Source organism: Meriones unguiculatus, chromosome X (assembly GCF_030254825.1).
Source record: "Meriones unguiculatus strain TT.TT164.6M chromosome X, Bangor_MerUng_6.1, whole genome shotgun sequence".
Lineage (NCBI taxonomy): Eukaryota > Metazoa > Chordata > Mammalia > Rodentia > Muridae > Meriones > Meriones unguiculatus.
The window spans coordinates 139,774,648-139,801,996 of record NC_083369.1 but is presented as its reverse complement, the minus strand read 5'-3'; the positions used below and the strand labels follow the sequence as shown (position 1 = coordinate 139,801,996).

Below are 27,349 nucleotides of genomic sequence, written 5' to 3'. Positions count from 1 at the left end.
ATTACTTTGGCGTATTATGGACTAATAGGACCCAAAACTAAATATTGGGAAAAACATACAGGTGAAAGGTGATCTCTAAAGCTAGACAGACAATACTGAAGCTTGTAAAATGAGTAAAAGACCGTGCCTGTATATCTTGAATCTTGTCTGCTTATACATCTTGCTTCTGAACAATTTATAGACAAATTTTGTCTGTTTCACTAGACAATTCTCAATACTGACAGACTGAAGAACTAATAGAAGGGCCATGATATGATATTACTTAAAGATGTCTTGGCTTTTCCATAAGAATGTGTAACTTACTCTTAAAAACGGAGACATAAAAAAGAAAAAAAAAAGCAGCAAGAGGCCAGAACTGAAAGGTTCTATTTGAAATAGTACACTTAGGCACATGTTTTATTACTCTTTTTAATATACTCTTCTAATGATCTGTTTTTAAAACCTTAACGTTGTAACCAAGGGCAAACACAGGCACCTAGATCAACAAATTCATTTTTAAATAATGAAAGAGGGGTTGAAACTTCTATTAATTCACACTTGAAAATATCGTGAGTCGTACTGAAGCACCATGAGTAAGATACTGGCAAGACGCGACCGCTTATACACCTTCAAAATACTGAGTGCTGGTTGCTTGTGATGCATATTTCCTTCATATCAACGTAGGGTCACTTCAAAGTATAGAAATCCTTAAACACGATTAACAAAAGGACAGAAGGGCTAATTATGTAGTAACATCAAAGAAGACATGTTAACAAACACTGCGCTACCATCCCCACGTTATGTTCTGTAGCACAAGAGACATGCTTGAGTAATTTGTTGTCTGGTTGGAAAGGGATTGATTCATTCTGCAAATGAGAAGGTAAAGCCAGGCATGGTGGCACCCAAGAGGTTGAGGCAGGAAAGGCTTGCTTATGACAACAGCCTGCGGATACATAGTCAGTCTCTGTGCATACCCTGAACTTCACTTTGAAAGAAAGATAGGGAAGTAATGCTCTGCAAGGAACTTTAAGTGTTATAGCGTGACATTTTAGAGATGAAGAAAATAATCAGAAAGTTCAAATAACTGGTTCAAGGAAAACTGCATGATTAACAAACAGAAGAACTATTTGCCTGTGATTCAAACCCTCCCTCTTTCTAAAACCAACTACCTCTCCCAAGGAAGCTGCAGAAGTTCCTTTTGATGGCACTTAAAGCATTAACTATCAGCTTAAAGGGAGTGACACCTGTCACACCATGAAAAAAGACCCTCTATCAATAAAGATTAATTATGACTTTGCTTCTAAGGTCTATATCAGCATCTGAAAAGGGTCATGACCCCTTTTGGAGGTTGAATGACCCTTTTACAGGGGTCACATGTGAGATATCTTGCATATCAGATATTTACATTTTGATTCAAAACATAGCAAAATTACAGTTACTAAATATCGATGACAATAACTTTCTGGTTGGGCTCACCACAACATGAGGAACTGCATTAAAGGGTCACAGCATTAGGAAGGTTGAGAACCACTGGTGTATATTATTGTTCCACATACCTTGCTTTTCTTTCTCCAGTGAAATAAGCTTCAGTGAAAAGAAAGTTAATTCTGATAGCCAAAAGGTCTTAGGAAAATAACATTCAATAAAATAGACCAGGACAGGGAGTTTGCTGTGAGAATGTGTCTCCTGGGAATGTCAGAAGCTACACACATAAAGTCTCACCAATATGACTGCCTAATCATGAGCTGAACAAGGAGGGTACCAATAGATATGCTAATGTGGACAGGGGAAGCTCACATGAACTCAACGCTGCACAAGGAACTACAGGCAACTAGGGAATACTGACAGTGGAAGGAACAGTCTTCCCCCAAGGAAGAGTACACCAAATAGTCAGCCCTGAAAACATACATACATGTAACAATATATAGATTGAGCAGCTTAGAATTAAGAGTAGATAGGAGTTGGCCACATTGGTGTGCACCTTTCATCTCTAAGATTACAAGGGCTAGCCAGGTCTATAGAATAAGTTCCAAGGCTACAAAGACAAACCCTGTCTTGAAAAACCAAAGGGGAGGGGCTGGAGAGACAGCTCAGTGGTTAAGAACACTGTTCCTTTAGTGGTCTTGATTTCAACTCCCAGCCACCACATGGCGGCTCACAACCATCTATAATGTGATCGGATGCCCCTTTTAGTCATGCAGATAGAAGACATACATAAAATAAATAAGTCTTTAAAAATAGCAAAACCAAGGGGGGAAGGGAGGGGAGGAGGGGAAAAGGGAGGAAAGGGGGGCTTTCTTACTTTCTTAATCATTTGCCTAATATAATACAAGGTATCTCCTTACTGAGCACTTAGCTTATTTTCAGTGCTATAGATAGAATCAGGACTATGTGCATGCTAGGTAAGAAATCTACTCTTCAGGTATACCCTGGCTCTTAGGGCATTTCACATAGATTCTTTCATCTTCATCACCTACCACCCTTTCACATGTGAAGAAATTAGACGTACAAGAGAAGAAAATAGGATCTGGAAGTTATTGACATAGTAAATATGGGCACTCTAATGGTCTACTTCCACTATGGTGCATTGATAATTATTTTTCCAAATAATGAATATACATAAAAAGACATTTTTTTTTTATTTTCCAGTCTGTATACAAGTGGGTCCAAATACACATCATGCTGGATTAGTTACTGGTTTGTTCATGGTTTAGCAGTAAATGCAGTTCATGGGCCCTATGTGTTGAGCTGTCACAGACATTCTCACAATATATCATAAAGAAAATAAATTTTCCTCAAAAGACATTGTTAAGCCTCTGAGGAGACTGCACTAATTTGTTTAGACACCATGAACACTTCAAACTAAAATGTAAACATAGTAAAGTCTATAAAAATCAAACTGCCCTAGAAGCAACTATTTCCCTGCAGGCTATTTTACAAACAGAGCTGTCATATGTGTCTAGCATTTTGTAGATATTGGTTGTTTAGTGAGGAGGTCTGTGAACAAACTGGATCACAGAGAAAAAAGAAAAAGATGGGTTTTTTTTTTTTTGTTTTTTTTTTTTGTTTTTTTTTTTTTTTGTGGTTCCTCTACATTTGAATGTGGCCTCTAAGTCTAATGTGAATTATGTTTTAAAGATCCATCTTAAATTTCAAATCCTCCCCAAAGCTGTTCCAATGAAACACAAGATATGATTTCTAACTTTCTAGAATGTGTGACATGTTCATGCTCTAAATCACAATATGTAGAAGCAGAACAAGAAGTACAGGGCTTTCCTATAAATTTACTGTTTCCCAATTACTTCAGTATGAAATTAGTTTTGTTTTCCTCTGTGAAGTTCTGATATCTCTGATATCTATATGGTATAAGCATAACCTATAGAATACCTGCATATAAGATGTTGAAACAAGAGGTCAAGGCAGTCTAAGGCCTTAGCAACTTAGTAAGACCCTGCCTCCAAAAATTTAGCATCTATGAAGAACTAAAAAAAAAATAAATAAATAAATAAATGAGGAGGGAAAGAAGGAGATGGCTACAGCTGGGATACAAGTGAATGACCTGTGATTAAAATAAAAAAATAAATGAATTAATTAAAAAAATAATAAGCACCCAAATCCTAGATCATTCAATCTACAAATGGGTAAATGGATAGAACATATTTCTCAAAAGAAAATATACAAAAAGCCAATAAACACTTGAAAACAATAATCTTAGCCATAAGGGAAATGACAATTAAAAATGCCTTGAGACTCTATCTCACCCCAGTCAAAATTAAGAGAACAACAGCAAATGCTGGTAAGGATGTGGGAAGAGAATTCCATGTTCACTGCTAATAGGAATGTAAACTCGTGCAGCTACTATAGAAATTAGTATGGAGGGTTCTCAAAATAGCAGCAACAGAACTACCATTTATATACCACCAGCTATACTACTGTTTGGTATCTGCCCAAAAGGAACTGACAATGACAGACCACAGAGGTACTACAATATTCATACTCAATACAGTGTGAGTCACAGGAGCTAAGATATGGACCCAGCCTAGATGCCTATCAAAGATGGATAGATAAAGAGAAGGTAACATATGGGGACAATCATTAAAAGAAATGAAACCATGTCAGCAGTACAGAAATGGATGAACTGAAGATAATCAGGGGAAACAAAATAATCTGCACTCAAGAAAACAAATATAAACTTTCTCTTCATATGTAGAATATAGATTTCACTCTGAGGCACAAGGAAGGGGTCTGGACAGAGGGTGAGATTAGACCAGCCAGGATAGTAGGGAAAGAAAGAATATATCACGTTTTATCTCATATGCAAATCTAGGTGTGTGTGTGTTTGTGTAAAAAGAAGAGGACTATTTTGGAAATGAGGTCAAAGAGACCAGCATGAAAGGGGAGGAGGAAGGATGTGGGAGGGCAATGAGGGTATTGAATAAGAGTAAGATATAATGATATATATGCATGAATATAATGGAAATTACTTTATATACTAAGCAAAAGAATAGAAAATAAAGTGGAGGTAAGGATAAAGAAGAGAAAATGTCTTACTTCCTTAGTTGGTTTCCACGCTATTGACTAGGTGTAGAAATGTCAAAAGCTACTCACTCATTCAGATACTGTGGCATAGGTCTAACCAGGCCTGTAATAAATCAACTAGCAAACCAAGTTTAATGACATTATGATCCTTCAGCCAACTATTTATTCAACACTAGGCAACCTAGCAAATACCATTTAAGAGGTGCTATGAAGGAAGCAGTTTCTTTCCTCAAGAAATTCATGAGTCCAGTAAGGAGGCATTTGTGCAAACAGCTACTTAACTGAGTATGCAATGCGTGTGACAGAAAAAAAAAACATGATCAGTGTGCTACAGGAACTCAAAACAACCTAGATTAATACTCAAAAAGGGATTCATAGGCTTCTAGGTCTGTGCTTAGAGAATCAGAGATGTGGCAGTGCAGCACTACAAAAGACACACACCATCTAAAAGGTGGCCAGAGAACACAGAAAAAAGATCAGGAAAAGGGATGAGGAGGCCAGAAAGTCTTTAATGATATACTTTAATGTCAACGAATAGCTCAAAGTTTATCAGAAATCATAGAAAGTTTTAAGCAAAAGGGAGACAGATTTAAATGTGTGCTTTGAGAGTGCAAGAGTTCAGCTTGAAAAGAACTCACAGCTCAAGCAAGGGTGGTAAGGGCAAAAGCATTAGAGGCAGAGAAGGAGGGAATGCAATTGAACTTGATGGGTCTGTGTTAACCTAAGCATTATCTGTAGCTTGACAGAAAGCTATAATTTCCTGAAAGGAGGTCTTTTGGGCATGTCTGGGTAGGTTGTCTTGATTACCTTCCTTGATGTGGAAAGAGCCATCTAAACCATGGGCAGGACCATTCCTGGACTGTACAAGGTAGAGAAAGGGAACTAAGCAACAGTTCGCCCCTCTGCTCCTTGACTGAAGATGCAACGGAACCAGTTCCCTCAAGATCCTCCAGTTGGGACTTCACATACCATGATGGACTGTAATCAAAACTACGGCCCTGAACTCTCGTCCTTAAGTTGCTTTTCTCAGGATATTTTATCCTAGCAACAGGGAAATAAACCAGGACAATATATATTTTTGTGTTTAATGTTGTAGGTGCACTGATAACATAGGCAATTTCTGTCCTCGGGAAACTTATGAGTTAATAGAGGAAACTCTGACATTGAGAAAGAATAATTGAACAAATCGTTGAAATAATTCTATGTTAAAGTGGTATGATGGGGAAAACGAAGGGGATCACCAGAGACAGGAGATTCTCTTTGGCTTGAGGTTACAGAATGAGAAGAGGTCATGCAAGGTAAGAACGCTCCCTGGAGAAGAAACCACTAGTCCCTTATGTTTATCATATCTTATAGGTCTATATAAGTGAGTATATCCCATGTTTGTCTTTCTCCTTCTGGGATATTTCACTCAGAATGATCTTTTCTAGATCCCACCATTTGCCTGCAAATTTCATGATTTCCTCCTTTTTGATTGCTGAGTAGTATTCCATTGTATAAAAATACCACAATTTTTGTACTCATTCCACCGTTGATGGACATCTGGGTTGTTTCCAGGTTCTGGCTATTACAAATAGAGCTGCTATAAACATGGTTGAGCAAGTGTCCTTTTTGTGTACTTGAACAAACTTTGGGTATATACCTAGCAGTGGTATAGCTGGGTCTGGAGGAAGTACTATTCCCATTTGTCTTAGAAAGCGCCAGATAGCTTTCCAGAGTGGTTGTACCAGTTTACATTCCCACCAGCAGTGGAGGAGGGTTCCCCTTTCTCCACAACCTCTCCAGCATGTGTTATCGCTTGAGTTTTTCATCTTGGCCATTCTGATGGGTGTAAGGTGATATCTCAGGGTCGTTTTGATTTGCATAATGAAATCTATACACCTAAAAAAGATAATCAATTGAGCAGACATGGGGTAAGATGATCAATCCTCATTTAGAAAGACAGATGGGATGTGCATTGAACGTATGACAGGAGTCTACTGAGCGCATCTGAAAGACTCTAACTAGCAGTGTTTTCAAAGCAAAGACTCATGACCAAACCTTTGGCAGAGTACAGGGAATCATAAGAAAGAAGGGGAGTTAGTCTGATGGGGAAAGGATAAGAGCTCCACAAGGACCAAATATATCTGGGCACAGGGTCTTTTCTGAGACTGACATTCAACCAAGGACCATGTATGGATATAACCTAGAACCTCCACTCAGATGTAGCCTGTAACTCAGATGTAGCTCAGTAACCAATTGGTTTCCCAAAGTGAGGGGAACAGGGACTATTTCTAACAGGAACTCGATGACTGGCTCTTTGGTCTCCCCACCCCCGAAGGGAGGAGCAGTCCTGTTAGGCCACAGAGGAGGGCTTTGCAGCCAGTCCTGAAGATACCTGATAAAACAGGATCAGATGAATGGGGAGGAGGTCCCCCCCATCAGTGGACTTGGAAAGGGGCACGGTGGAGATGAAGGAGGGAGGGAGGGAGGGACTGGGAGGGAATGAGGGATCGGGACACGGCTGGGATACAGAGTTAATAAAATGTAACTGATAAAAAAAATAAAATAAAATAAAAAAAAAAAAAAGAAACCACTAGTCCCAAGTACAAAAGGTACCAAAACCTTGGGACACCTATAGAGGTCAAAGAACAAGCAAGTGTGGTGAGAATTTAGAGGGAGGCATATGAAGACAAGTATGAGACAAGGTCAGGGACCCAAAGGGCCCCTGTCATGCAAGGCTTCACAGGCTATTGCAGAGAGTATAGAATGATTCTTAGTGAAACAGAAACACAATAATTATGACTACCTTTATTTTACTTGTGACTATATTTGCCTTTCTGTTAGACCAAGAGCAAGTCCTATTTATTGTCACATTTTCAGCATCTAGTACGAGAAATGTTCCATAATGTAGAACTATCTCATTGCATTACATGCTATTTGTAACAGAGACAATGGTCGTAATCGGGCAAAAACGAAAGGAGGAAGAATAGTGTGAGGTAATGTAGGCACATCTGGAAAAGGAAGTAGAAGCTAGGGCTCTGTTGTATATTCACATGTGAGCAATAGTGTTCTCAAACAAAAAACCGAGATCCAGGAAGTCAAGAATAAAAATCAAAGTGTTTAGCAAATGGCGAGAAAATACCATGAATTTGTTGTGCCATGTTAACTGACGGTTGTTGAGGAAAAAGAGTCACTTTCTTTTGGGAACATAGTTGCTGGTAGGTCCCTCATACACAGACGGAAGCACTAACTGGACTTGAGGGGTTATCAATAACAACACGGATAAAAATAACGGAGAACATGAAGTTTAGAGGGAGGTGAGGTGGGGGGACCCTAGAGAGATTTGGAGGGAGGTAATGGTTGGACATGGTTCAAATACATCTTATGATTATACATTTCTAAGAATAAAAAATATTTAGGAAATATTTTAAAAAGATAATAGCATGGTTTGAGAATCATACATTTGACTGGAAAAAGAAATAAAAGATCAGATGATGAAATTATTTTATAGTTTCTACAATGCCCACAAATTGACACATTGGCTCAAAACTTAAAAAGCTGCTTCTGTGGGTAGATGAAAATAAGCAACAGTCTACAAATCACTTGTCTTTCGGATGAGGAACCTCTGGCAGTTACATGCTCCTCATTTGGGAAAAGTTTATGATTTCGAAAATGTTTTTCATTACATTCCCAGCAAACAAGTCTCACACAAACATGGCAAGGCTTCTGACTTCTACAAAGATTTAATGTTCCACTGTCAAGGTGCAAGAAACATCTGTGGCACAGTCCTTCTAGATCTGCAGAATGCAAGTACTCATGGCCATCTTCAAGTCACCATAAATGGAGTCACCTAAGTAAACACAACCCACTCACACATTTCTATCACTTGGAGATGCTTAAATGTTTGAATAAAGAGACAGTGTATGATAAAGGTTTGGGATATTATAATGGATATTCTATAAATATTTTGAAAAATCAAACTTTAGATTTGAAAAAGAGAAATTAACAGACCCAACCTGACACTTGTGACTATTTTTTACATTTCACAAATACTATATAAGACTCAGAAATAAAACAGTATAGTGAGGATTAAAAACCCATGATGGGAAAGGAAGAGCATGGAATGCATAGCTTAGGATTCCATTGTGCAAGGAACAGAGAGTTAAATACTGCCAGATTGACACCATTTTGTATTTTATCAAAGCCTCTTACCCGGAGCCCATGGAAACGAGGATTACTATAGAAGAGCTTCATCTGCTCAGATGGAAGTGGTCCTAGCACCTTCTGAATAGTGAAGAGTTGGTCAATTTCACTTTCTCCAGGAAATAAGGGCTGTCCATCGCTAAGCTCCCCAAGAATACAGCCTACTGACCACATGTCCACGGACTTTCCATAGGGAGCTCTGAAAACCAAAAGAAGAGAGGAGCAACTGAAGATAAAAAGTGGTTTAATAATTCCCAGCTTATTTTGGACCAGTGCATGACTTAAAACATGCATGTACTTAAAAAATGTAAATGGGCCATTAGCAAAAGTGAGACTGGAAATGAGGAATTAGAGCTCTATAAGCAAAAATTTAGAACATAAATTCGTAACCCATACTCACAAAGAAATCAGTGCATATCTTGAACATGAATGGCTTTAATAAACCCTAATGTTGTGTACACATTGGATGAGAACATATCAGAGAATGAAATGTTCTCAAGAAATGTATTTTCAAATAATTATACTTTAAGCTTGCTGAGTGTCAAATTTTATATCCATTTTTGAGCTTGAGTCTGTAGAATGTTCCATTGCTTTATGTACCTTAAACAAATACTGAATGTTATTTAACTTCTGATTGCTTAGTATCACAATCTCCAACAGCTAAGATTACTTACTTGAATATAAGGCATTCTAATAGCTATTTCCATCAAATCATGTTTTTATGTACTTAGGGGTTTATAGTTCTCCTAGAGGACCTGAATCACTAGAGAGCTATAGAAAGAGAGTCTGTTACAAATGGAGGTCATAAATGAAAATCTAAGTCTCCCCAAAACAGCCTTACAGCTAGGTACCTAAAGCCTAAAATAAAATTATTTATGATAGTTTTTAAACAAAACCTATAGATAGATAGATATACACCATTTTAAACATAAATAATCTGAGCATTAAAAAGGAAAGGCTGAGTAAAATACATGAAAAATAATTTCAAATGAAATTCTAGAATGCCATTATAATAATACAAAAAAGAAACTAGAACACTGTTAGCATACAGAATATATTTAGGTTAACAAGTTACTACAACAATAACTCAGTATTTTATTTATCTCATTTCCTTCCCCTACACACACACAAAAATCCTAAAACCATCAAAGAAAGCTCATTTAGACATTTTTGGTAGCCTTTTGGGCAATGACACATACTGATTCTAAAAATATTGTTTGAGATAAAGAAAACCTGTCCTATGGTACTTAATTTAGAAACCTATGGAAAAACTTAGACATTCATGATAATCTATTTTAATCCTATCATGCAATTTGAATACTTTAGTCAGCTGAAACTGTTTTTAGATATCAAGGACAAAGTTGTTGGAATGTATAAACATGTAGACTCTTAATATAAAACCAAATATCAACTGATTTCAATATAAAATTTTACACAAATAGTATGGTACTTAAACTAGAACATGACAATCAATTCAACTGAGCTCAAATTGGCTGTGCTGTGTGCATCTACTTTTAGCTACTGTTACACATATCTAAACATAACCTCAGTTTTCCAGTGGGTACCATTAAAGAACAAATGCTTTCTAGAGATTCATTATAAAGCCATCCTCACAATACATTCCATGGGGCTATTTTATAGAAAAACAAAACATATTTTAGCCAGATGGTGGTAGTGCATGCCTTTAATCCCAGGACTCAGAGAGCAGAGGCAAGTGATCTCTGAATTCTAGGCCAGCCTGGAATACAAAGCGGGTTCCAGTATAGCAGGAGCTTTTAGACAGAGAAACTCTGTCTCAAAACAAAACAAAACAAAACAAAACCACATTTTAAAGATTCCTTTTACCATACTTGAGCTCTTGGCTTCAGTTCTAAGACTGATTTTATTTCCTACTCATTTCTTCACTGGCTAATAGTGCCCAGTAAATTCAAAATCCAAATTCCTCAAAAAAAAAAAAAAAAAAAGAAAGAATACAGCACTATGACTCTCCAAAGGTAGTCAGGACAAATGCAGATGAATACAAAGAAAACCAATCCTACGATCAAGATCTGAAATTAGCCCAAGAAGCTGGGGAGATATCTCAGTGAGTAAAGTGCTTGCACTGTAAGCATGAGAACATGAGTTTGCCTCATCAGCACCCACATAAAAATCTGGGTGTCGTAGTGGATACTTGTAATGCCAGCACTGGGAAGCAGAGACAAGGATCATGAGGGCTCACTGGCCTGTCAGTCTAGCCAACCAAATAAGCTCCAGGTTCAAGAAGAGACCCCATCTCAAAGAAGTAAGGAGAACAATAGAGGAAGAAACCCAATGTCAACCTCTGATCTCTCCATATACACTCATGGGGGTATGTCAGTGCACATATAAACACACACACACACACACACACACACACACACACCCACACACAAGCATGCCTGCATATATCCCCACAGGTACACAGAAGCACACACAAATTAGCATGGCAATATAAAACTTGGTCCATTCAAATGGTAGTGATTAACCATGATTAAAAGCAAGCTTTTGATTTAGAAGAATAGAAAAGATTTTTAAAACATCAATTTTTATTGACCCTAGATCAGCAATAAATCAAGAATTGTATCAGATGGTGGCTGGTAAATATTCGAAAATGAATAGTTAACATCCAATAAACCCTCAATGAGTGACACATCAAGGCACCAGTGCTATTTAGAACTACAAAATTTGCATTGCTATTACATAAATGGTATCATTTAGGAATTAAATTTCTCTTATTTCCCCAGACACATGTACACTGCACGGAAGGAACGTGGTAAAACGTACGATTTGTATTGTTTTCATTATCTATCAGCATGACTAATTTTGTTTGTTAGAGTATGTTTTCTTGCTCTGTTATTGGGTTACAAGGAAGGAACTAGGGTACTATGAAAAATGAGAAAATAGTATGATTTAGGACAGGTAGAAAATCATTCATGAGACTATGTGATGGAGATGCAGGCTTCAGCCTCCTTCTCGACTGTAAAGTTAAAATACATTAGCAAAAGAACTTTATCAGAAGGTTTTTCTGGTATTAGTGGATGAATGACAGGCCACTGAGTGGAAAGGTGAGCAAAGTGGATGTGTGTGGAGATGCTGCTGAAGACAAAACCAGCAATGTGAGTCTAATATGAAGAGCCATTCATCATCCAAGGAGGTTTACACTATTCAAAAGAAAAGTGATAATTGGTTCAGCACTGACCCTGTGTCTAGCAAAATGGCTGCATGTAAACTTAAGTGTGTGTCTAATGTATCAACAAATGAGCCAGACTATCAAACTGTCCCCATTATAATTCATCTTTAATACTTCTCCTAGCAAGATGTAGGATTTTTTTTTCTTTTTTCTCCGTGCTTTGAATTGCATCTTGGTCATGAGACATGCCTTGATCAGTAAAGGCAAATGCCATACAAAGAAGAACTTGGAAAGTATCTTTGCTCAAGGGCTGAACTTCTTTTTTTTTCCCCCTTTTTTCTCTTTTTTTAGTTTTTTCAGGACAGTTTCTCTGCGTAGCCCTGGCTGTCCTAGACTCACTTTGTAGACCAGGCTAGCCTCCAATTCACAGAGATTCGCCTGCCTCTGCCTCCTTGAGGCTGGGATTACAGGTATGCACCACAGTGCCTAGCTAGGGCTGAACTTCTTGATGCATAGAATTCTCCTATCAATTTTAGAAACTTGGACTTGTTTATTGAGAGGTATGTACTGATGGATTCATGATGATCTGCCAGAAGCTAGGAGAATGGGTCAGTTGGTAAAGTGCATGCTTTGCAATATGAGGACTTAAATCCATTACCCAGAATACATATGAAAATGTTAGGCATGGTAGCACATACTTGTAATCCTAGCACTGGAGAGGCAAAGAACAGAATCACTGGGGTTCACTGTTGAGGGAATCTAGCTTAACTGATGAATTGTAAGCCAGTGAGAGACCTTGTCTTACAAAAATGACTGGATGCCCAAGGAATGACATTCTGGCCTCTACATGTACATACACACAACGACTCCCCCGTACACATACATGCAGAGGAAAACAAAAAGGTCTATCAGATACCAGCTGAAGTTCTATCAAGTAACTCGCAGTCAATCTGCTAGCCAATTAGCTACCATCAGAGTGACTCCAAAAGAGGCCACTCAAGTTACAGTTACTCAGAACTGTGATAAACAAAATTAAACTTGTTTCATAGCATCAAGTTCTTGGGTGATTTTTAATTTTATTACAGTGACTATGCAACTGATATACATAAGTAACCAAAATTCTTATTTTCTATTCGTGATCCCAATGCAAATTATAAAGCAACAATAAATGTGCATAGGTCACTCTATTTCAGAAAGATAACTTACCCAAGTAGCAGTTCTGGGGATCGGTACCATCTTGTAGCCACATATTCTGTGTAATTAGCATTATTGCCCTCTGAGAGATTGCGAGCAAAACCTGAAAGAATGGTAATATACTGTTAGCAAAATATTTCATCTCTAGTGATACTTTATGGACTGTTCATTAAAAATGCCTTTATTTGAAATAGTTCGTATGTTAAAGCATGTGATGAGTTTGCTACAAACTCAGTCTTTATGCTGAAGATATCCATGTTTTCAAAGTCACCCTGTGTTTTTGGAAGCATTCAAATAGGATCTCCTAAAGTTGGAATTTTTAGGAATAAAATTAAGTGCCCACAAAGGCCAGAAGTTAAAGTCACACCAGCATTAATTCTGCTATGTTGGACCTACATTGTATTTGTGTATTTTCTGATGCTGAGCAGTTCCAGTCATTATGTAAACAATTAACAATTGGCACTGATAGAAACAAACAGGCTGAAAATTACTCTTAGCCCTTAATGTTGTAAAAACTACTTAAGAACATCTTAATTACCTTACAGACACTAGCATTGTTTTTGTCTCTCACTCTTTTCAAAGGTTTTGACACATAAAACGAAGCAGGAGAAGAAACTAATTACCCATCTAACTCACCAAGTGCAATGGAGGTCAACCACCAGGTTGATAGAGAACTAAAACATTAAAACTGGAGTGAAAATTAAGGTTCGTGTCAGTTTGAGACGCAAAAATTAGTGTTTCTTAAAGTGAAAGAGAAAACAACAGTAAAAGACAGAGCTCCTAACTTCAGCTAATCAATTCTTCTTACTGAAGCGTTTGTTGAATAACTATGTGCAATTCTGAATGAGGCTCTTCAAGCCAGACAAAGGAGTTGCTTTTCTGCCAGGGAAGGCAATTAATTAGGAAGTCCTTGATGGGGCCCACCAGACACAGAATGTCATATGTACTGCTGCCAGAAGGACTTCTTGACCACCTTTTAAAGAAATAATGCCGGACAAACAGTACTCTTTTCCTCCCATCATTAATCATTCTTCAGGCATTTCTTTTGTACTTAAACCTGCTTTATAATCTTCAGCCACCTTGGATCTTAACATAGAATCATGGAGGCATAGTAAATAGAATCTGAGGGACACAGAGTCTATTGACCTGCTGGGAGGTAATCATAATTACAGACATCAATTCATAAATAGAAAATATTCCTGGAAACCAGCGGAGGCCAAAAGAGAGAAGTCAGACCCGTTGGAACTGGAGTTACAAGCAGTTCTGAACTGCCTTGTGGGCACTGGGACCCGAACCCAGGTCTTTTTTAAGAGCAACAAGTACTCAACCACTGAGCTATCTTTTTAACTCCCAATAATATTCTAAAAGTTGCCATTTTTTAGCCTAATCTAATACAGATTAGGTAAAAAGATAATTTCAAAAGCTGACCTCCTGGGGCTGGCAATGTGCTCAGTTGGTAGCCTGTGCCTAGCATGCAGGGAGCCCTGGCTTCTACCTCTCACACTGTAGAAGCTGGGTGTGATGGCACAGGGCCACAATCCCAACACTCAAGAGGTGGAGGCAGGCAGATTACAAGTTCAAGCCACCCTTAGCTTCATAGTAGATTAGAGGCTAGTCTTGGATACATGAGATCCTATTTCAAAGTAAAATAATTTTCATATTGAAATCAACTGTTGATTACTAAGGATAACACAAACTTTTTATTTTAGTTGTCCAGTTGTCTGCTTATTTTTGTAAATGCTCCTTTCTGACATATTTTATAGAACCATGACCTAAACACTACTTGGCTCAAGACTGTAAAACTTTTCTAAATTCTTTAAACTATTTAACAGCATTTAAAATAGAACTACCTACATGAGAAACAATACAGATTTTTTCAGTAGGATTATTAGTGTTACAAGTTTTCCTATATATTTGAGAAATAAGAGTATTATACAGCAATTCCACTTCATTCATTAAACACTTAACAGGAATAAATTGAAGCAGAGAAGTCTCTAAAAATGGCTTGCTTTGACCTTACAGATACAACCACTGTATGCATACCATACATAGGTGTGAATATGGGCATATATGTAGTAGTTATGAGTCAATTTAGGACATTTTTTCTAAATATTAAAAATATGTTATCCTACTCAAACCAGGAATCCATAGTGATGGTTCAAAAAAATATTCTAATTCTGAGGTCATTTGGTATATTACTCTTAAATGACAAGCGAGTATTTGCTTTAAACCAATTTCCATTAAATAATTATATAATTTGTTAAACTTACAGACAATACACCATACAACAAAGAGAAAGTGAAGCTATCCCAGCCATCAACTGAGAGCATATGACTCAACTGAATGCTCTCTTACTAATTTAAATCAAGACGTAAAATTACTTTTAGGAAAAAAAAAATTACTTTTAGTATACCTTTAAAAGTTACCCGCGTGTTACATTAAATTAATTCTCTTAATATCGGGGCTCATTTTTTTTTTTTAACTCACCAAAGTCGCATAGCTTCAGAACATCATTGTGGCTAATTAAGAGATTTTCAGGCTTTATATCTAGAATACCAAGAATAAAAAAACATTTAATTAAAATCATCTATGCAAGGTTTGACTAGAACACTGTGCAGTGTTCAGAAGAGTCAGATATTTTATGCCGCTACATAAAAGTTTCAATTATTTTTTTTTAAGAGACGTGCAGACTACAATTACCAAGAAGATCCTTAAAAGCTCCAAACCTATGTCTTTCCCATTCTCTGCTAAGGATTGAACCTAGAGCCTATAGCACGTTGGGGACACACCTTAACTCTCTAAGGAAACTTTAAATGGTTAAATTTAGGCCAATACGTTTCAAGGAATAATTTTTGCTGCAGAAAACAGCAATAATACAAAATGTTGGAGACCAAACCTAAGGTTTTTATATCCATATGCTATCTTTAAAAATATACATACCAGCAGTTAAATAGCATAATATTTATTGGAGGACAACTACAAATAAGCCAAAATTTCTCTGTATAATTCCTATATTCACATACCTACTTAGCCTTCCCATGTGGCTCAACTAACAACATTTATTGTTGAAGCTTCACTAATAAGTCAAGTTAAGATGTCCATTAAGATGTAAAGATGTGATAGGAGTTGAGGAGCAGAAACTTGCAAAAAAAGAAAAAAAAGAAAGAAAAAAAAAAAGGAAAAATGGAGCTGAACTAAACCACCGAGAGGCATCTTTCAATGTTATTTGTAGAAACAGGATCTCATGCATCTTAGACTGGCCTCCAACTCCTATGTAGTCAAAGATGACCTTGAATTCATAATCCTCCTGTCTCTAGCTTCCATATGCTCAGAATATAGGTATATACTGCCATGCCCAGCTACAACTTTATTTTTAGAGTTCCGTAGTTACTATCTATATTACACAGTAGAGGTGAAAGTGAGGAGAGAACTGTGGAAATCTACAGATTTCCCAATTGCAGAACTGTGTTTTCAATCATGTAGACTGAACCAAAGGTCTTACACATACTACTCAAGCACTGTGCCATTTACAGTCCCAGCCCTGAACCTTACACTTCCTACCATTAATCAGCTATACATTTAATCAAAGCACAGTCTCATAATGGAGACACACCTACCCAGCTCCTCACTAACGTGTTAAAGTGTAACACAGGTTGTTCGTGGAACTGTTGCCTAAAATACTAGATGGCCAGTTAACCTGGCAGTTTGTCTATGACATCTGCAGTCTTGATAACAGGGTAACTACTGTGAGAGTCAAATAGTAGAAGCTGGAAATCTTCATACCTTTCAGCTATTCTTAAAAGTAACACTAATTTGAAGGGGATTATCCTTGCACATTCGTACAGATAAATTTGGTATCATCATCATCATCATCATCAGCAGCAGCAGCAGAAGCAACATCATAACACAAAGATAATACAGATAAGAAGTAGATGTGTCAACATTTTCTGTTAAAAATTTTAGCTTTGGAGGACTCCAAGATGGTGGTGACCAGTGTGTGTGCACCATATCTGAGGAGCAGAGGGTCCTAAACTCTGTAACTGGAGACTATCAGATGGGCATCTGAAGCCAGAGCATTGACTTTGAGGCTTCCTGGGCTGGAGGGGACAAGTGGTGAGCTGGGAAAGATTGGATACAGACCCTCCCTCCCGCCGTGGACATCTCCAGGGTCTGAAAGTGGTGTATTATCCACCCCTGCACTTTTGGCTACAGCTTCCATTGTTCCAGCAGCTTTCCAGTGGCTGCATAACACCAGGTATGGGGACTCCTTACTCTGAAGGCCACACAGGAGATCCAAATCTGACAGTAGAAATGGTGCGCTCTCTGAGCTTACAGCATACACCTGCAAGTGAGTTTACAGGCCCTCTGAGCTTTCCACATGCCTGTGAGTGCTTCTGCCAGAGAGTGCTTACAGAGCCCCAGATCTGGGACCCTCTACACTAGGAGCCAGACAATCTGATCCCTCCTATCCCCCAACCCCTGCTGTGGGCAACAAAGAAATCCCTAGGACAGCCTTCTGAACTTTGAAGCCCCTGTTCTGTGTGTCTACCAGCAAAGTCCAGCCAAACAATTCCTAGAGGCAAGATGGTGCAGCCCTAGACAGGTCTGAGCACTTGGAGCACAATACCTAGACAGGCCTGTGGCCTACTGAGCCATTCAGGGCTCCTGCACCCAGGCACTGCAGCCTGCAAACCCTTGCTGCCCCTGCACCACAGCCTGCTCTTAATCTCCTCCCTTACACTCCCTCCTTCCAGGCAGGCACACTCCCCCACAAACACCTGCACTTAGGAACTTTCTCCCTGAGCTGCATCTGAAACACCAACACCCACTCTCAAACCAGTGGACTTTATCATCTTCCTGAAGAATACTCCAGACTCCAGAGACATATGGACCCAGTCTGTAGTACAGGCTCCAGGAACAAAGGCTACTGACCATCAGATGGCTAGAGGCCAGCTTAAGAACACATCCAACAAAAATCCGGAAATCATGGCTTTACCAGCAACCCCCAAAGCTGCCCAGTCTCTCCTTCTCTCTTCAACATAGTATTTAAAGTCCTAGCTAGAGAAAAACAAACAAACAAAAAAAACCAAAACAAAACAAAACAAAACTAAAGAAGATCAAGGGAATACAAACTGGAAAGGAAGAAATCAAAGTATCACTATTAGCAGATGATATGCTAGTATACATGAGTGATCCAAAAAATTCTACCAGAAAACCCCTTCAGCTAATAAACCACTTTATATTACCAAATTAATGCAAAAATTAGCCCTCCTGTATACAAAAAAAAGGGATGAGAAAGAAATTAGGGAAACAACCCCCTTTATGATAGCCACAAATACTATATAGTACCTTGGTGTAACTCTAACCAAGCAAGTGAAAGACCTATATGAAAAAAAAGTCAAGTGTCTGAAGAAAGACATTGAAGACAATATCAGAAGATGGAAAATCTCCCATGCTAATGGATCAGTAGGATTAACATAGTGAAAATGACCATTCTACCAAAAGCAATCTACAGTTACAATGCAATTCCCAGAAAAATACCAACACAATTCTTTACAGACCTTGAAAGAATAACTTTCAATTTCATGTGGAAAACAAAAAAACTCAGAATTGCTAAAACAACCTTGTACAATAACAGATCTTCTGAAGGTATCTCCATCCTTGATCTCAATAAAATCTACTTGGTACTGGCAGAGAAATAGTCTAGAGGAATCAATGGAATTGAATAGAAAAACCAAAAATAAACTCATACACCTACAGATACTTGATTTTTGACAAAGAAGCCAAAACAATACAATGGAAAAAAGACATCATCTTCAACAAATGGTGCTGGTCTAACTGGATGTCTACATGTAGAAAAATTCAAATATTCATTTGGTATTAGGAGGAATGAGGTAGGGGGCCACAGCCAGGATACAAATTGAATAAATTGTAATAAATGATAATAATAATAATTTAAAAAATAATAAAAAATTAGCTTCATTATTGCATCAAGTTGTGTCCCATTGCTGCAAAACTTTACAGTGTAAGCGAGATTATTAGGAAACAAACATCAGAGTCAAAATGACAGAAAAGAAATAATTTTCCTTATTTCTGAAACCACTGACTTTATGGTGCTAAAGAAGAAGGAATCTAGTTTAGAGAAGTATCATCATGGCCCATACAAGGCTGATTATATCTTCAACCTACAGAAAGGGGACACTTTCCACCAATAGGGAGAAGAAATCAGGAGGTGAAAATATATCCTAGAGATTCCTGATCTAAGACAGAATGAAAGAAGAGCTCTACTGGAGGCCCAGGCACTTAAGACCAGTTTGAAAGCCTGGTTTTTGAATTGTTTCACATTCCCTGATCTAGCTGTAAGACACAAAGGTATGGGAACTGTCCTTTGGACATTCAATTCTACCCCAAATAAGCTTCAAATTTTGCAGTTGCTAACTAATTAACTATTGCTACATTTCACAGCAGACTTGGTTATACAAATAGAGATCACCACAGTAACGAATAAACTTATATGCTGCCCTTTGGTGGGTATAAGAGGAGATCCGAAGGGCAAAGGGCTTACATAGCTCTTCCTTTAAAAGTATGTTTTCCTTAAATAGACATGTTCTCCAAACAGGAAATCTTTCATTTTAGCTGACACGTCATATTTCCCTTTTTGAGCATCTGTACTCACCCCTGTGGACAATGTCGTTCTTGTGGCACCAGTGAATAGCTTTGATTAGTTGGTAGATGTAGCTTTTCACTTTTTCAGGTGGCACTCCATTGGGCATTTCTTCCAGCAGTTCAAGCATATTCTAAAAGCAAATACAGAGCCATTTATCTCCAAAATTAGACTCTTTAGCACCTTAGATAAGGATTCATCTAATATACAGCATGTATTTTTTTTATGTTTGAATTTAATCTATAACTCAGTTTATGGTGGATCAGGATAGTACATTAAATAAAAGTTTTTCTTTGTAAGAAATAACGTTTCGATTACTCCCTACTGCTGCCTTTAATACTGAGAAGGGTAGGGGTAGGGTAGGGGAATGAGAGAGTAAGGGAGATTTCCTTTTGATTAGATGTATTCATTTGGTATAAAAATTAAAACAAGCTAGAAAATATAGAGCCAGTGAGATAGCTTAGCAGAGAAAGACGCTTGCTAATAATGCAAACCTGACAATTAAGAGTTGGATCCTGAAACTCTTCTAAAGGAGGAAAGTGATAAATAACTGAACAAAATTGTCCTTTGAACTATGCATGTGCACTGTGGCAACACACACACATACACACAAAATACACTAAATAAAAAATTGAAAGAAGAATATATTGTTAAATAAGCACACAAACCCTAAACAATTCAAAATTGTCAAACCTTGAGTCAGAGACTATTTTTGTATAAAGTTCATGCAAAATTTTCTGGTAAGCCAAGTATCAATATGCATATCTGTCACCTCATCACTTAGAAGACATTATATAGTGAGAACCTGTCTCCAAAACCAGTAGAAATGCTAGCCCAACGCTTCCCTTAGCCAGTCTCCACTGCATTAGCATGTTAACCAAACATTCCCCACCTCTTCTGCAAATCCCAATCACTAACTAAGGCTCATAGTGCAAGCTTAGCTTATTGTTTGAAGGTACCCACATAGAGAAGCTGCTTATGAAGTGTAACCTGGAGATAAACAGAGGCTCTGATGCTGCTCAGAGGCTCGGGAAGTCACAGCAGCTTCATCACAGTACTCAGAGGTTTGCCTTTTTCACTTCTGGCATTTACACCAATGGTGCACAGCAACAATGGGTCAATTGCTGGAACATTAACATGAATCAAAGTAATGGAATTTGAAATCCAACTGACCCCTTGCCATTCCATTAAAAAACAAAACAAAACAAAATAGCAGTTAGTTGAAGATGCCCTTGATGATGTAGAAAGTATTATGTTTATGAAATTTTGTTATATGTTTGTAATAGTTAAGGGTTTTTGTTTCGGTTTGGTTTTATTGAGACAGGTTTCTCTGTGCAGCATTGGCTGTCCTAGAACTCATTCTGTAGACCAGCCTAGCCTCGACCTCACAGAGGTCCACCTGCCTCTGCCTCCAGAGTGGGATTAAAGGTGTGTGCCAGCACTGCCGGGCTGTAATGGTTAAGTTGTAATGGTCAAGTTGACACAATGGGAAAGGAGTCTCGATGAGGGATTGCCTAGATCTGCTCAGAGGGGTTGGCCTCTGAGCAGGTCTGTGGGGGACTGTCACGACTGCCTTGATCGATGTGGAAAGACTCCGCCTGAAAGTGTGTGGCACTACTCCTGGGGTTGGGACTCTGAACTGTAGAAAAAGTACAGAACGCTAGCTGAGCATTGAGCATGCATGCATTCATTTCTCTCTGCTCCTGATTGTGGATATGATATAACTAGTTGGCTCAAGCTCTTGTCACCATGACTTCCCTGTACTGACAGACTATAACTTGGCCTTGCGAGCTAAAAGAGACCCTTCTCCTCTAAGTTGCTTTTCGTCAGGGTATGTTGTCACAGCAACATAAATGAAACTAGAACATGTCTTCTTAAGAATCTACATGCCAACTGAAGAATAACCATAGAGTCCTTCTGCCGCACACATGCCATTTAAACCATGACTGCTGTCCTCATTTGGATGCTCAGATGCACGCTGTACTAGCTACTCTGTGTTGTACCACTTTCTTATTTAAACAACAACAACAACAACAACAAACAAAACAACTGAGATGCTATTCATGTTGACATTATTGTTTTTTTTTTTTTTGTTTTTTTTTTTGCTTTTCTAGGTAAGCACTCTACCACTGAGCTACAACTCAGCCCCAAACAAGTTTGTTTACATTGCTCAACTTTGTCTAATATGAGAAACGCTACTAGACAAAAGCCACCACAAAAATTGTAAAGGCTCCCAACAATCAACAATTAGATCTTTAGCTACCACTGAAATAATGTTTCTTTAAAAAGAGAATTGCTGTGCATATGCAAATCATGCTTAATAGTTTAGAAATACCCAACAAAAGAGAGCCATGAAATGCATGTCAATGGTGAGACACATGCATTAAGCACTGTTAAGAAACAGGTGCTGGCACTGATAAGCATAAATACTGACAGGTTCTGCATGGAGATTGCTTTCTAGTTTTTTGAGCCTTTGTTTCCATTTAAAGATGCATTTATGAACATGTTGTATGAAACAAAGACCAAGAAGAACTTTAATAATATGCAAAACATCAAGACCTACCTCCCTAGAGGATTAGATGTCTGTGGTTTTAGTTAAAATAACACATCAAAAGAATGTCCTGAGCTTTTAAAAATTGCTATGAGAGATGCCTTTTTTTGTCAATTGTTAAATATGTACGAGATGCAAAGAACAAGAAGGCATAGGGGGGTTGAATATTAGAGAAAATATGATGATCTCTCAGTTCATGTTCTCCTCAAGGCTCCTACGTGACAGAGATACGAGCACCCTCCACAGCCACTTTTCCTTACTCCATCGGGAATACAATTTCCAGCCACAGACTTCGGTACTCAGAATGATGAGTACATGAGTACATTTCCTCTCTGCCTTGTAGCCAAGTGTGACCATACAACTATATAGTAGTTAACTGGATGTGACAGCTGGGGTTGACAATAAAGACAAGGGAGCAGGCTGCTCTTCAGTCTTGTGCTATCTCCTGTTGCATATATTTGTGAGGAAGAAAGAAATTCCTATTTCGCTTAAGCCATTGTAATTGTGGGTCTCAGTCCACAACTCCCTATCTTGTTTGAGCATCTTTCTTCTTATAGTCCCAAGACTCACTGTAAATTGCCAGGCATTGCTATTGGTGGGCATGTGTAATGGTTAACTTCCATCCAAGAGTCACAGGGGTAGAGAAAGAAGGCCAGGCCTCAGTGGCAGAAGGTTGCAATACTGGTGACAACACTGTCACTTGTGAGCGGACAGCTTTCAGATTTCAAGCATGCCAAATTGCTTCTCCCAGAGAGAAAACAGATATACAGAGGATATATCTCTATTTGATATACTAAATTGTTATTTACCATAAGCCACCGCCAAGAATACAACACAAATTAAAAATAAGATAAAGTGAAATACTACATGAGTCACATTTTATTATTTGGCTGTGAAAGTTGAAAACTGCACAAGTATTTGTGATAACTGGAAAATAAGAATAATCTATTTTTTTTGCAGTTCTAGTTTAGCAATATTTTTCTTAAAACATTTTCTTTTAGTTTTATTTTGATAGGGAAATACCAAAATTAACACATAAAACAATTTTGGAAAAGTAGCATAATAACTGATTTAAAATGACACTATATTAACCACACTTAAGGACAGAGCCTTGAGGAGAACATGAACTGAGAGATCATCATATTTTCTCTAATATTCAACCCCCCTATGCCTTCTTGTTCTTTGCATCTCGTACATATTTAACAATTGACAATTTGTGTGCCCAGCAGGAGATGGCCACACAAATGAACTCAGTGGTATTGCACTTATTGTTCTTTTTTGCTTTGTTTCGCCATTTTTTTTCTTACTGGTCTCTTGCTTGTAAATTATGGTTTCCAAATTTATGCTTTTATGGGCCTTGTTTTTGTGTACATGTATGTGTGCATTTCTTTTTTAAAATTTGGGTTTACTTGTTATTTGCCTGCTTGTTTTCTAAAGAGAGAGAAATAAGGGGCATGGAATTGGGTAGATGATAAGGTGGGGAGGACCTGGAAGGAGTTGGGAGAGGGAAACCTCATGATCAGAACATTTTATATAAAAATTGTTTTTAATAAAGATATATTAAAATATAAGTCTTATATATTTTAATATATTTTAAATTGTTCTAATAATTATTATTTTATGTTGCTTATTTAAAAATATTTTATAAATGCTGAATAAACTCAAAGCCACATTACCAGTCACTCTTCTAGAAAACATTGCTTTCATGTCACTTATATCACAATAAATACCGGGAATTAACCAACAGCAAACAGAAGCCTTTCCAGTTTTAATCTGTGTTAGGTAATAGTCTATAAAATTATCAGAAGCCTCCTATTCACTCAGCAACAAAACCTTCAACAAGCAACTCTGGTTCCAGTTTCTCCTACTGTAAACAGCTAAAACGAACCGCTCAAAGTTGGTTGCCCTCTAAGGAGTTATTAGACAGCTAACCTTTGGGCCTTAGGTAACGATATTAACATGTTCCCTATCAGTTAGCCCTCTTCACAAAGTACTTTCTAGTAATCTTAACAGCAGCTCCAGGCCTTACCTTAGAATTCCCTCAAGAAAAGCAGACAATTGGCAGTTCTCAAAAGACTGCTTCTGCTCCTGCTCATTCATCATCTTAGGTCTGATTAAGAATTTATGTTTATATTACTAAGTTAAATATACAATATCCATAATATTTTTTTTCATATTTCTTTGATTAAAGTGCTTCATAATAGTGCTTCATAATTTACTGATTATATTAAAAAGTTCTTAGAAATATAAAAATGTGCACATATATTTCTAGCTCACTTAAATTAAAATTGGTTAATTTTTGTTTCAAGAAAAAAAAAAAATAAAGGACCCAACTCCTGCTTGCATAGACCTGATGTGTGTATCTACTGTCCTTGACTATACTATCCATTCACCTGTTTATCTCACAGAGCTTTTGCTGATGTTTAATTGAAATAAATCTAATCTTAAAACCACTTGTACCTAGATGCTAAGACTTTAGAAACCATACCACTATGCTGTTTACACTTATGATCACCTGAATACTTCTAACTTATACAAAATCCCTAGATCTATTTTAGGACGTCTAATGACTATGGAAGATATTTTCATTTTTAACACTCTCAGATTATGAGTACATTGATAGGGCATGCTAAGCAAAATTAATTTCTTCAATAATGTCATAAACAAATAAGGTGAATCTGCACACTGGTAATTCATGACTTACTTTCTCAACATACTCAAAAACCAGGTAGAGTTTCCCTCGCCGACGAAAGGCTTCCTTCAGCTCCACAATGTTTTCCTGCTTGAGAGTACGAAGCATTTTAAGCTCTCGTAAAGTCGTTTCCTTGACTTCTTCATTTTCTAGAATGAACAGACAACGGTGAGGAGAAAATAAATGAAAGCTTTCAAAGCTACCTTTCAGAGAATGTCATGACCACTGACAACATCTTATACTTAAGAAGTCCACAGATAGAATATTCACATATTTTCTTGGTGAAAGAAAAAAAAGAAACTTCAAGAAAAGGCTTAGTTGCATCTGGTGGTACAGACCCATAATAATCCCAGCACTCAGTTGAGGCTGGAGAATGGTAAGTTTCAGGCTAGTCTGGGCCATGAGGCACCAAAGGAACCCAAAACAAAACCAACAACACAAAAGGCTTACTTGAACACATTTCTTTTGCTTGCATTTTCTTTATTTTTTACTGTCAAAACCATAAATTTATAGAGACAGCACATGAATCTAACTTTAGCTCTAACATTCTGAGTTGGGGAAGCAAATGTGTAAAAGGGTTACGTGAGTCAACCCCATCCTTGTGCAGAGGAGACTCTGTGCCTAGTCTGTGTAGCATGTTATGTCCTAAGATTAGCTACAAGTTTTGGCTTAAAAGAGCATTTTATTCTTCAGGCTGCTTGTGGGTCACCTCAGTGAGCACAGGTTGTGCAGCAGGCATTCATGAAGCAGCTCATGGCCAATCAGAGGGAATTCTTAAGAGTGTCTTATTTCTCTGAACAGCAGCTGCTCTGCATTCCTGCAGCCTTCCCATGGTATGTCCATCTGCCCATCCCAGATGGCGTAGCTGTTCTGGGATGGGGAACTTATGCTGTACCAGTATCCGCCCTACCATACCATTAACGTTACTTGTGATAACCTCCAGAGACATGGAGAAAGCACAGAAGTCTCATTAACGGTAATGGATGATTGAGCAGGCAAGCGAAGAGTTAATATTTCATTTTAAATGTATACTTAGACTAGCTTAAGAGGTAACTGGGAAATTCCAAGTAGGGTGTTTTCAATATGTATGTTCATAATTCCCAAATTCCTAGTTGGAAAACTGAATGCGTTCTAAGTTTGTGACAAATTCATTCAGAGGCAAAACGAAATTGATATGAGACTATTTATGGTCTTTGTTTAACCCACTTGCTATGAATATTCATAGTCTAGGCTATAGAAATATGCCTTGATTATAGAGTGTTATGTAGAGTGACATATTTCCATTCTAAAACTTTGAAATATGAATTCTAAAACACATTTGGCCACAGGCTTTGGTTAGGGGCCAGAATGCAGGCTTGTCAAGATTATGTTGTGGGGACCTTGATTTCAGTAATGTCCTTAAGTCTGAAAAGAAAGAAACTAAAGTTCTGGGACAGAGATGAGAATGCTTAACGGCTTTCAGGGAAGGCATGGTTTCTACACAAGATCCCCAAAAGGGAAATAAGCTGACTGTGGTCCATGATGGGAGAATGAAAAAGATTCTACATGCAGAGTAAGGATTGCTTATTAGCTGATTTTCTGTCCAGCTCTCGCATTCAACCCTCTTCCAAAATGAGTTTAAAGAAGAGGCTGGAGAAAGTCTCATGAAAGACTACTGTGCCTGGTATATTTGGTACTTGTGGCACTCCTGTACTCTCTCTCTCTCTTTTTTTTTAATGCATCTTCTTTAGGTTTTATTTTTTTTATCTTTTATTTATTTACTTTTTTTATCAGTTACATTTTATTAACTCTGTATCCCAGCCGTGTCCCGATCCCTCATTCCCTCCCAGTCCCTCCCTCCCTCCCTCATCTCCACCGTGCCCCTTTCCAAGTCCACTGATAGGGGGGACCTCCTCCCCATTCATCTGATCCTGTTTTATCAGGTATCTTCAGGACTGGCTGCAAAGCCCTCCTCTGTGGCCTAACAGGACTGCTCCTCCCTTCTGGGGTGGGGAGACCAAAGAGCCAGTCATTGAGTTCCTGTTAGAAATAGTCCTTGTTCCCCTCACTTTGGGAAACCAATTGGTTACTGAGCTACCACAGGCTACATCTGAGTGGAGGTTCTAGGTTATATCCATACATGGTCCTTGGTTGAATGTCAGTCTCAGAAAAGGCCAAGGACCATGTATGTATATACCCTAGAACCCCTGCTTGGATATAGCCCATGGTAGATGACTGTCCAAATGGGTTCTCTAATAAGGGGAACAGGGACTATTTCTGACATGAACTCAATGGCGAGCTCTTCCACTCCCCTGCCACAAGGGAAGAGCAGCCTGGCTAGGCCACAGAAGAGATCATTACAGCCAGTCCTGAGGAGACTTGATAATCTAGGGTCAGATGGAGGGGGAAGAGGTCCTC

At 38.0% G+C, this 27,349-nt stretch overlaps 1 protein-coding gene across 2 annotated transcripts in view; it reads right to left on the bottom strand.

Moving 5' to 3' along the window:
* The window catches only part of Cdkl5 (cyclin dependent kinase like 5), a 187,368-nt gene that overhangs the window by 45,429 nt on the left and 114,590 nt on the right, over nt 1–27,349 (bottom strand). For both annotated transcript variants that reach the window (XM_060375214.1, XM_060375215.1), the window contains exons 5-9: nt 24,965–25,101; nt 19,722–19,842; nt 15,533–15,592; nt 13,058–13,148; nt 8,713–8,902 (exon numbers count right to left, since the gene is read on the bottom strand). In XM_060375214.1, the coding sequence (XP_060231197.1) occupies nt 8,713–8,902; nt 13,058–13,148; nt 15,533–15,592; nt 19,722–19,842; nt 24,965–25,101 (599 nt within the window). The remainder of the gene's footprint in view (nt 1–8,712; nt 8,903–13,057; nt 13,149–15,532; nt 15,593–19,721; nt 19,843–24,964; nt 25,102–27,349) is intronic.